The sequence below is a fragment of the Pygocentrus nattereri genome, chromosome 8, assembly GCF_015220715.1.
Source record: "Pygocentrus nattereri isolate fPygNat1 chromosome 8, fPygNat1.pri, whole genome shotgun sequence".
In the NCBI taxonomy this organism is placed as follows: domain Eukaryota; kingdom Metazoa; phylum Chordata; class Actinopteri; order Characiformes; family Serrasalmidae; genus Pygocentrus; species Pygocentrus nattereri.
The window spans coordinates 30,478,848-30,490,889 of NC_051218.1; the positions used below are offsets into that span (position 1 = coordinate 30,478,848).

A 12,042-nucleotide genomic window follows, 5' to 3' on the forward strand; every position below is an offset into this window, starting at 1 on the left:
TTCCTTTTTAGCTCATTCCATTTGCAAGCTAGCTGGACACAGAGGGAGGGACATCTGGGGTCAATTTTTGTAAACAGACCCTAATACCACTTGATGATGACCCTCAATCAAGAGAACAGAAGGACATGAGCACAATCATAAATAAAAACCTATAATAAAAAAAAAAAAGAGGGACGGCTCAATGTGGTGTACGGTCATCCTCAACTTTTCTCCAAAGCTCACAGTCCACCTGACTGCAAATTATAATTAAAATCACCGGGAGGCATAATACAGTGTGATCTTCACTATACATCCAGGAGCATCCAGACAGCCTCTACTAATTAGTGAATTTACTTGCTTATATAATCTCCACAGAAAAGCACTGACCAATAGAATGGGACTCTCTGGAGCAGCTGCACATGAGCCTAAGGTCTCCATGCCCAATGCCAAGCATGGGCAAGAGGGGTATAAAGCCCACCAGCACAGGGCTGTGGAGCAGTGGAAATGCATTCTCTGGAGTGATCCAATACCTTTGGGATGAGTTGGAGTGATCCAGAACTGACCATCCATATCAGTACCTGACCTCACTAAAGCTCAAGCAAATCCTCACAGCAATGTTCCAACATCTAGTATAAAGCTTTCCCAGAAGAGTAGAGGCTGCTACTGCAGCAAACTAACTATTAATACCTTTCATTTCAGAAGAAACGCTGGTGTCTACATACTTTTGGATGCACACTGTATCAGTTCTGCTGTTGGAGCTCACAATTTCTGTTTAACTAGCAAAGACACTCATCAGCCATCACTGGCTTTAATCTTTGATATATATCGCCATCAGCAGATATTCACTTGAAGAAACGAAAAAAAAAAAAAAAAAAAAAAAAAAAAAAAAAAAAAAGAGTATTGGCAGTGGATAGATGTGCACAACACAAAAAAAAAATAAATCACATGAACAAATGTTCAGGTGATTAAACACATCTGTGTGATAGCTGGGCACATCCAGGAGAAATCTGGAACCTAACTTTGTTCTTCAAACTACCTCACAAGTCATCAGTATTTTTCAAAATATGACCTTCGTGTTATCTTTTACAGTATTTATGCTTGTTTACATCCATTATAATGACATATGGTGTTTTCAAAGGCAAAAATGCACTTACTACCAAACTAAATGGCTTTAAATAATGTGCTTAGGTGCCTCAGGCTTTTGCACAGTATGGTCTTTATTGCATTCCTGAAAATCTGAATGCTATAATATCCGCATTTTAACAATTTCACTGCATTTTTAACCCCCTATTAATAAATGTTACATCCTTCTGTTATGCTAATTCAAGTAGAGCTACATTTTCGAAATGTTTATAAGAATAATGACTTGCATTGGTAAGCACTGGAAAAAAAGCTAGAAAATCGCATTGGCCTGCAATTCCTATATGGCTGCACCCTTAGATAAATCTGTCTCAAACAGCAAAATCGCTTGCTTGTTGAAAGTGAACACCAATTTGAACGATGTGTCCAAAGTGCTACAGAATTCAGTGTGTAGGTAAGCAGATTAATTCAGAGCGGTTTGGTGTGAAATGGTTCAGAATTCTTCACAATGGTGGTGATAGGAACCAAGGGTCGCCATGACTACAACACAAATATAGACAAAAAATATTTTATTTACTATCCAAAACTACCAGTAAACCTATTTGTGTCTTGTGAGTTATATATGGAATGTTCAACCATGAATGTACTCAATAAATACTCCATTTTAGGCTAACTTTAGGGTAAAACAGTGAAAAATCGTAAAAATCAGGTTTTAGTGGAGACTATTTTTCCTCCCAATGCCCTTCATTCAACACTTCACCGTGTATGTGCTTTTAAAACATTTGCCAAAACTATCATTAAACAAGGTCTCAGACATATCAAGCAGGTATATTTACAGCCACCTTCTGTAATAACTTACGGTGAGGGGTGCTTATAAAAGCTTCAGACATCTAGTCCCTATCACCACCATTGTGAGCTACCCTGATTCGCTAAGTTTCTGACAGAGCATTTCACACCAAACCACTCTGAATGACAGTTTACATCTTAACTATCAGGTGTTCCCCTTTAAAGCCATGTTTACAAGGCACGAACAAAACATATGACGTAACAGAAACATAACACATTATATACCCAATCTACCTACAGGAAAAACTCAAACCCCATGCTTCTCCGCACTACACATCTTTCCTCTTCATCAATCGTACCAGGCTCACCTCATAAATAGATTTAGAATCACCTGATAAGCTAAATCAGGTGCATCAGGTGCACCAGAGCAAACATGCAGCACAAAGAGTCTTCAAAGCTCGAGCTGAAAAGCTCTGGCACAAACTCTCCAGCTCCCAAGCAAACAGCAGGGAGGAGGATATGGAGGGGCATCTGCGAGCGTGACCTGGCTGAGAGAGACTGGATACAGCCACCATGGATTTACTAACAGATGTAGCAGTGAAGGATCAGGCTGCAATGCATTCTAAAGCTGGACAAATAAAGGCACCACAAATCAGTTTATGCACAGCTGCGAGATACTGCGGAAAATCCTACACTATGCACGTGGTGTTAGCTAAATATACTTACTGATTAGGCATTTGCATGATTCAAATGTGTGAAACAGCTGCACATTAATAAAATGTGTCATGTTAACTCAATTCAAGCCAAAAGAAGCAAACTGAAAGACAGAAATTGTGTTTTATTCATATGCAACTGTTTGACACATAAGAATAATTAATAGGACCTTTAGGTCTTTTTAATACACATACACAGACTAACCGTATGTGGGGGGATTTAAAGGTAAATTCAACCATTTCAAAATGCATTAATAATGTGTTTGAGTTGTAAACATTGTGATTCAGAGCGGTTTGATGTGAAATGGTCCTTATTCCTTTACAGTGGTGGTAACCAGGGGTCACAATGACTACAACACAAATATAGACATTTTATTTACTATCCAAAACCACCAGTGAACCTACATGTGTCTTCAGAGTTTTACATGGAATGTTAATGATGGTAAACTAGTGGAAAATCTTAAAATATTAATATATTATTTGGGGAATGTTTTCAGCCATAAATGGAATTTTAAAATATGCTTTTGGCTAAAACCTGCTCAAATTTTTTCTGCAAGGGAGCTTTTAGAGGCGGACATCTGGTTTCTATCACCACCACTGTGAACAATTCTGACTCTAGTTTCTCACAGAACTGAGCGTTTCACACCTCATCAAACATTTTTATCATTCAGCAATTTTAAAAAAACAAGTGGGTTTGCCCTTAAACCAGAAATGAGGGTGGGTGTTTGTGGGTATATGTACTGATCATAATGGCCTGCAGGCTAACAAGAAGTATTGAAATTAAAAGCACACATAGGGAATGTACTTAAGAAAGCCAATCAAAAAGCCAGATTCTGGAACAAGCAAGCTTGTTGGCCACTAAAATTACTGAAAAAATTTGAAATTGGTACCAAGGGACTTTTTCATTACTGAAGTGGCATAAAAGTGTTAAATTTCAAAACTCAGCCCTGACTTTGAATGTTATGCAATGCTGTAAGTTTGCTATGAAGTCTCTTTTCACACGATGAAGCTCCTATCTGCACAGCTTGTACAAATATGGCTGTATTCAGCAGCATGAAACTGCTGTGTCTACATACAAATACTAACATACTAATATGTTCAAATAGGCCTTTACCCAGATTTCATGAATGGTAGTCTATGGAGTGGCAAAGTGCAGCTGTAATCTTCGGTGCAGTTTGGTTTTGCTGTGCTGAGTTTTACTCTGCCATCCATCTTTCTCACAGACATTCAAGAGAACTCAGCACCTCCTGGAATACCTTTAAGAACATAGAAAAAAATTTTTTAACTAAACTTACAGAAATAAACATCACAACACTAATTCTTTTCACAATATACAACAATATTTAGTTGGAGCCGAGAAAATGCAGCAGAAAAAGGAGATACTATCCACAGGCTGTCTCTGTTACTGTTCTTTTGAGACTGATATATGTAAGTGGTTGGTCAAATATATATATGGATGTATTTTAATCTGTTGTTTCTTGTAACAACACAAAAACAATGAATTCGAAAAAGGCTGGTTTTGCAGCCTCGGTATATGGACTGTATGGATGGAGGGCCCCACTTGCTTCATGTACATCAATACAAGGAAAACGTATCCATTTTCCATAATGTGAGCCCACTAAAGGAGCAATATGTAAGATGATTCAGCCTTTTGAATTCACTCCAAAAAATCCTCCTCTTCACTCCTCCCTTGTCTAATTACCAGTCTAGAAGAAATGTTGCAAGTTCAGCATCAAACTTCATCTCTTTACTTGCCAAGAGCTGCAGCAGTAAAAAGTAGCGCCAACACTAACTCTTGATTTTCTTCTATTTATGTCATTCTTCTCTTTGTGGTTTCTTGCTGGGAGCAGGCAGCTACTTCTTCATCCTCCCATGTTAAATTGATGGCAGACTTGATGCTACAGTGACTCATTATCGCCTCTTGAGGTACAACATGGTGTTATGAGACAGGACAGGCCGGCGCTAGCTGTTTAGTATGCTAACTTTCATAAATATCTTTGCAATGTTACATAGACATCTTTCACATAATGTTAAAATTGCTATTTCTTCTCATTTTGTTGATAATTTTTGCAAATTTTGTAATGTTTTAAACCAAACATTTTACAAATTGCTCCTCTAAATGAAAAATTAACAGCGTGCACAGTTGCAATTTTCATAGCAGCAACCATCTTTTGCATAAAAGAAGACAAAAAACAGACAAGGAACAAAGTGAGCCCTTGGCTGTGGTGTTGTGAGACAATTTGCATACTGCAGACTTTCAACACGACTCACTGGAGATGGATTTGACTACCAAATGTATTCAGGGTAAGAAAAACCTGATTAACATGTGGTTAAAATCTGATCAGGATTCAATTCATGAAAGGATCAGCAGGAAGTTTCTGTTTCAGATGCAGTTAACTGGTTTTATGATGGTGGCTATCAGTTTACTCAGTTAACCCAGATTTAGAGACTCAGGCTGTGATTTATCCTCACATGCACACATGAAAGCATAACATTTACACAGCCACATAAAACATGAGATGAGCTTGTTTTTCAAAGAATGAAAAGTAAAAAAACAACACTATATCTGTAACATCTACTGTGTTAGTGTTTATCAGAATAATAATTATAGCTTTTAATTGACCCAAAATGACCCAAAAAGGTCTCTGTCACACAGCTGTCCCTGACTGGTCAGAAGCTCTGCTTTGATTGGCTTGAGAACTGTTTATGATCTGAAATCCTGGACTTAGCTGGCCCTGGAGCAGGTTAGGCCTGCAGCACAAGTTGCCATGGCGATGCAGACTGGTGAAACAAAAAATTATCCAACATCATGAGACAGAAAATTAGAACAAGCTGAGCTTAAAGTTAACAGTCTCAACAAGATAATTCTGCTTGTAAGAGACTGCTGGTGTAAATGGGATCTATGTTTGGGCACACTAGCACTTTTAGCACTGCACTTACTTGACAGTTTGTGAAGAAGTACGAAAGTGAGACGAAAAGTTTCCTGTCCTGCTCGCTGTACCTCCAGCAGTTGATAGCCTGACCTGTTTAAACACAGACACAGAGTTACTGAAGTAGCACTTTGGTATTCTCTTTCTTTGCTAGCAGACATCCTTTAAAGCAGGGGTTCTTAACCTGGGGGTCTTGACGTCCATGGGAGTCCTGTTATGGTTTAAGGGGTGTCGCAAGGGTGGTACACCCTTCACATTTCGGCAATATATTATTATGTCTTTTCATGGGACAACACTATAGAAATGAAACTTGGATATAACAAAGTAGTCAGTGTACAGCTTGTACAACTTATATACTGTATAATAACTAAACACATGGCCATTAATATCTAACCATCTGACAACAAAAGTGAGTCCACCTCACAGTAAATATTTCCAAACTGTGTTGTATTTTGTGTGACCACCATTATTATCTAGCACCGCCTTAACCCTCTTGGGCATGGAATTCACCAGAGCTGCACAGGTTGCTACTGGAATCCTCTTTCACTACTCCATGATGACATCATGGAGCTGGAGGATGTCACACCTTCTGCTCCTCCTCTTTCCGCTTGAGTATGCCTCACAGGTGCCCTAATGGGTTTAGGTCTGGAGACATACTGTACTTGGCCAGTCCATCATCTTTACCTTCAACAAGGCAGTTGTCATCTTGGAGGTGTATTTGGGGTTGTTGTCGTGTTGGAAAACTGCCATACAGTGCAGTTTCCAAAGGAAGGGGATCAGGCTGTGCTTCAGAATTTCACAGTATATGTTGGAATTCACGTTTCCCTCAATGAACCGCAGCTCCCCAGTGCTGGCAACCTCTGCAGCAATGCCGGCAGCACTCATGCGTCTATTTTTGAAGCCAACCTCTGGATATGAAGCTGAACACGTGGACTTAACTTCTTTGGTTGACCTTTTGCGAGACCTGTTCCGAGTGAAACCTGTCCCGGAAAACCGCTGTATGACCTTGGCCACCATGCTATAGCTCAGTTTCAGGGTGTTAGGAATCTTCTTATAGCCTAGGCCATCTTTGTGGAGAGCAACAATTCTATTTCTCACATCCTCAGAGAGTTCTTTGCCATGAGGTGCCATGTTGAATATTCAGTGGCCAGTACGAGAGAATTTAACAGCCCTGCTCCCCATTCACACCTGCAACCTTGTAACTGTAATGAGTCACTTGACACCAGGGAGGGACAATGACACAATTGGGCACAATTTGGACAAGTTCACTGTGAGGTGTACTCACTTGTTTTGCCAGCTATTTAGACATTAATGGCTATGTGTTGTTTTTTTTCAGAGGACAGTAAATCTGCACTGCTATGTAAGCTGTACACTGACTACTTTAAGTTATATCCAAGTTTATTTCTATAGTGTTGTCCCATGAAAAGATATAATATTTGCAGCAATATGAGGGGTGTACTCACTTTTGTGAGATACTGTATTTATGAAACACTAAAAAACATCTAGTCACTTCATAGTTTCAGTGACTTAATTTTTGTTTGCAATTCAGTTCATGTTCTTTTGTATTTTTAAATGTCAGAATTTTTTTATTTAGAAATTTACAATGGCAGTCTATACCTTTAAAGAACAAATAATATTATTCATGTTGTGTCTTTGACAACTATAAGGTACTAGAAATGTGTTTCTTGTGCTCATTTGGCCCACCCTGTGTGAAATTTCAGCAAAAAACTTAAAATTAAAAATCACCAAAAAATAGGAATATATATTTGTTTGCCAATTTGGCTGAAAAGAAATCATTATCAGACATAAAAATTCATGACTGATGCATCCCTAGAAATTTCATTGCATCTGTGTAGATTGCAGACTCTAAACAGTGGACTATTCAATATTTTCCCATCACACCATCATTGATGAATCACTGATTACTAGGCTGTCCATACTGTCCAAATTAACATACCATACCTTGAGCTTTCTGCTGGAACCTCCCTGTCTCGTCGCCAATGCAGAAGCAGCCCTGCTCAAAGCTGATCTGGTCGTATTTGTCCATATTGGCCAGCACGCTTCCTCTCACAGGCAGGTACAGTGTGCTCCCATTCGGCTTCCAGCTCTCAGAGTAATAAACCCCTCTGTGACCGTCAATCATGACAAAACCATCTAAAAACAACACATAAGTAATAATGTTACGAAGATTCAGAACAGCAGTGTGATTCACTGTAAGCAACATGCAAGTAACAAGTTGTAAAATCATGGGTGTAAATCTCTGACAATTGAATATTTTGATACAATTCAGAATCTCAAACAGCTCAGAATTCTCAAAACAAGAATGAATATAAGTGAAAATAAGTTAACATGTCCTCGACAAGTAAAACACAAAAATGTTTCATTTTAATGCAATTTTTAGTGCACAATTTGACAGACTGGAAATAAATAAAACATAAATTATATAACTGACTATAACATCTAACTTCTTATAGCCTGTTACCTCTTCTATAGCTGCCCCAAGACTCTGGAACAATCTTCTGCTTTTTATAAAGGAATTTATAATATTAAGATGTGCAAAAGCATATTTTCTATAAAAAGTCAACAAAAATGTGACCAAAGATGCCTAACCATTTGCAGACACAACAAAAAAAAGTGCTGTAGATTATTCTATACACACTGAAAAGGGCTCTGCTACAGGTACTATGGCATGGCTCTAACAATAGATGAACTCGTTCTGATGCTATAGAGAACCTTTTTGAAACGGTTGTGTATAAAACCATCTAAAGCACATTCTTAATCTAAAGAACCCTTATCCTAATCATGGAAAGAATTCTTTACATGTTCATGGTCCTACACAGAATCATTTTCTCTACCAAAGAACCCCCGAAGAACCATCTCTTTAAGTGTGTATAAATGTATATGACCAAGAGGAGCTTAACTTGTCACCTAAATATATTCATTTGTGGCCACACCACATTAAAAAAAATCTTCGCCATTTCAACTTAGGAACCCCGTTCCCTGTCTTCCTCGCAAGGCAGGTTCCTAGGTGTTTTTCCGCCATACATGGTTCTATATAGAACTTTTTTTTAAAAGGGTTCTGCTATAGGTACGGTGTCAACATTGTAACAACAGATGAATCCTTTTTTATGTTCTATATAGAACCATCTATATCACATTCTTAACATAATCAATATGAAGAACAATTTCATGATGTAATAAGCTTTAATCATGCCAAAGTGTTTATGGTTCTGTACAACTGAATTTGGACATGAGAAGCTTAAGTTAAGTGATACTTTTTTAATCCCACCTCCGCATTTAACCCATCCATGAAGTGAAACACCACGTACACACTAGTGAATACACACACACTAGGGGGCAGTGAGCACACTTGCCCAGAGCAGCAGGCAGCCCTATCCACAGCGCGCGGGGAGCAATTGGGGGTTAGGTGTCTTGCTCAAGGACACCTCAGTCATGGACTGTTGGCACTGGGGATTGAACCGGCGACCTTCCGGTCACAGGGCCAGTTCCCTAACCTCAGCCCCAAACCTGTAGCCTCAATATATTAATTTGTGGTCATGTCTTATTAAAATATATTCACCCTGTCAACGTAAGGGTTCTTATTGACGTTTCTTCTCTCTCAAAGCAGGTTTCCTGGGGTTTTCTGCTCTATGTGCAGAGCAAGAGCTACTGCACGGCCAGATTTGGGAGAGCAGCTATACATAATAAAAGCAATGCATTGCTGTTCTGTGTGTTTGTTTACGTTTGGAAGCAGCATTTTATTTTCCCCAAACGCTGAAGGAACATTTGACTGAATACATTGATTCTAATCCAACAGATGCAGCTCAGCACCCGCACTGCACCCTCCTGCTCCTCACTCCACTCACTGTGCTTCCTGGCTGGTGTTTGGGTGGGGAGTGAAGCTGCAGCCCCCCTGTTCTCTCCTTCTCCACCTCCGTTCATGCTGCTCACATCACTGCGTTTGCGTTTGCTGGACATAAACACTGCAGGAGCTCCCCATCTCTGCTCCTGAGGCTGGACACTGCGGGACAACAAGCCGCCCAGGTGACTCACCTCACTCACATCCATCTCTCTCACTCTTCTCTCACTCCACAAACACCCACTTGCGTTTAAAAGTGCACAGCAGGAAAAAAAAAAAAGGTGTCTAATAAAGCTCAGGTTAACACTACTGGCAAATTTGTCTGTTTTCTTTTGAAGCGCTTTACGGTTTAAATTCTGAAATAATTCCTCCAAAATTCGCATTTTAAGCGGCTTGTCCCTCCCATTGCAGCCCTCGGCTAACGCCTGGCTTAAATGCGCATATACGTTGTGCAGAAAGACGCCAGCTGAATTAAATATTGAAGTAATATAAAAATGTTTGACATATGTGGCTACTAATAAAATACAGAAGCACTGCATTGATTAATGTAATATACATTGTGGGTTAAATGTCAGGACCGCGGTTGGGTGTCAGTAATGGGGCCCTGCGCTGCCCACGTGCTTCTGTGCCTGGTTAATGGAGAGACGCTGAGCTCCGCTGACCTCTGTCTTTCATCCATACAGACAAAATGTTTAAAATCGAGGGTCTGGGGCCGAAGATGGACCCCGAGGAGCTGAGGAGGAAGATGAGGGAGGATGTGATCTCCTCTGTGAGGAACTTTCTGATATACGTGGCGCTGCTGAGAGTCAGTGAGTATCTCTGTTCCTGTCAGAATTTTACCGTTCCACCTTAAATGGTGTAGCAGTTGTGATTACAACCCTCCAGCCGCCAAAGTGAAGTGCTGCACCATTTAAGGTGGAGCGAGAACACTCAAACAACCATGGGATATGTATGGGAAATGTGAAGCATTACAGTACTAGACATATGCACAGGTCAGCCGTAACATTGAGTCCACTTTCTTGTCAGCTCCATCAACCATATAGGAGCACGTTATAATTCTCCAGTTACAGACTAGTCTATCTGGTTCTCTGCGTACTTCTTACCCTGTTCTTCAATGGTCAGGACCCTCACAGAGCAAGTGTGGTCAGTCATTCTCAGCACCGCAGTGACATTGATGTAGTTAGTGTGTGTTGTGCTGCTGGAGTTTTCAAATACTCTCTGTCCACCTTTACCTTGTTGGTCCACCATGTAGATGTAAAGTCAGAGATGATGGCTCATCTGCTGCTGCACAGTATGTGGTGGTCGTGCTTTAGTTCTTCGTCAGTGGTCATACGACGCTGCTTGTTGACAATATTTTTGGTTGCCAGTCCAACAGTGACACTGAGGTGTTTAAAAACTCCAGCAACATTGCTGTGTCTGATCCACTCACACCAGTGCAACACACACTAACACACCACCACCAAGTCAAAGCAGTGCTGAGAATTATTCACCACCCAAATAATACCAGTCCTGTGGGGTTCCTGACCATTGAAGAACTTGCCAGGTTTATTTATATAACACTTTTTACAACAGGTGTTGTCAGAAAGGAGCTTTACAGAAAAATCTGGGTCCAAGCCCCTATGAGCATCGCAAATGGTGACAGTGGCAAGGAAAAACTCCCTGAGAGTGGTCGACACCGGATAGCAGCTTTAGTATAAAATATTAGAATAAAAAAGGGGGAAAAACAGGTGGAGCAATGGTTAATCAGTTAGTTTATGCAGCAGCAGCAGGAGGGTCAGTTCAAACCAAGTGAGGTTTGCACAGCATGAAACTCCATGGTGGTGCACATCAGCCAACAGAGATGGAGCTCTGGTGGCTCCCATGTGGTGATTCAGGCAGGTCCGTTTACAGAGAGATTAGTAAGTTAATAGTGCAACAGCTGGTATTAGCAAAATGTTTGTGCAAACAGAAAAGTTTTGACATTTAACCTTAAGCTCGTTCTCTGTTGCAGCGCCCTACGTTTTGAAGAAGCTGGACAGCATATGAGAACACTCAGTCTGGTGTGGATCTTCACCTGAACACTTTAGCACATCCCAAACAGTGCTGCACACATCCACGAAGCTCTGTGTCAACTTTCCGTCGTGTTGCTTTATTCTTTCCTGGAATTCACTGAATGTACTTTATTTTGAGTCCAAGTTTTGCACGGGTGTCGTCCTTACAGTTTATGAAGTGACTTGTCGGTGATGTTATGGACCATTCTGTGTTGATCACTAGACATGGACTAGGTAATAAACCCCCAGTGTACTAAACTTGCCACCATCAGAAATTTCTTGCGATAAAATCCATTATGACCACTCACACATACCGAGACTTGTTTGAGTTCAAGGTATTTAGGCTGTTTTCTTTGTGTCCTGTATGAAATTTTACAATCATTCACCATGTGTATAAACTATGTCCTTTGAATGAGTGAACTCCGCTACTTTAAGGTGCTGTTATTGCCAAGCGGAGCAATGGAGATCCATCAGTTCCTTAGGGAGGCGCTGGAGTGATCCAGAACTGACCATCCAACATTAGTACCTGACCTAACAAATGCGCAATCAAATCCACACAGTAAATGTATTTTAAAGCCAGAAATGAGAAAATCAGTTCAACCATCCAGGGTTAATTTTAATTATTGCATATCATGAAGTAGCCCATAACATAATCTGGACATAGC

At 40.2% G+C, this 12,042-nt stretch overlaps 2 protein-coding genes across 2 annotated transcripts; one reads left to right on the top strand and one right to left on the bottom strand.

The window, feature by feature from the left end:
- Positions 1–886: 886 nt before the first annotated feature.
- si:dkey-109l4.3 (uncharacterized protein LOC559137 homolog) lies at positions 887–9,721 on the bottom strand. The gene is made up of 4 exons (XM_037540402.1): positions 9,355–9,721; positions 7,451–7,642; positions 5,499–5,581; positions 887–3,814 (listed from the first exon to the last, which is right to left on the bottom strand). Exons 1-4 carry the CDS (start codon positions 9,554–9,556, stop codon positions 3,776–3,778), a joined length of 516 nt encoding a protein of 171 aa, XP_037396299.1. The 5' UTR covers positions 9,557–9,721; the 3' UTR covers positions 887–3,775.
- A 228-nt stretch (positions 9,722–9,949) lies between these two features.
- On the top strand, positions 9,950–11,684 carry tomm5 (translocase of outer mitochondrial membrane 5 homolog (yeast)). The gene is made up of 2 exons (XM_017693292.2): positions 9,950–10,156; positions 11,338–11,684. The coding sequence occupies exons 1-2, from the start codon at positions 10,036–10,038 to the stop codon at positions 11,370–11,372; spliced, it is 156 nt and encodes a 51-aa protein (XP_017548781.1). The 5' UTR covers positions 9,950–10,035; the 3' UTR covers positions 11,373–11,684.
- Positions 11,685–12,042: the final 358 nt, after the last annotated feature.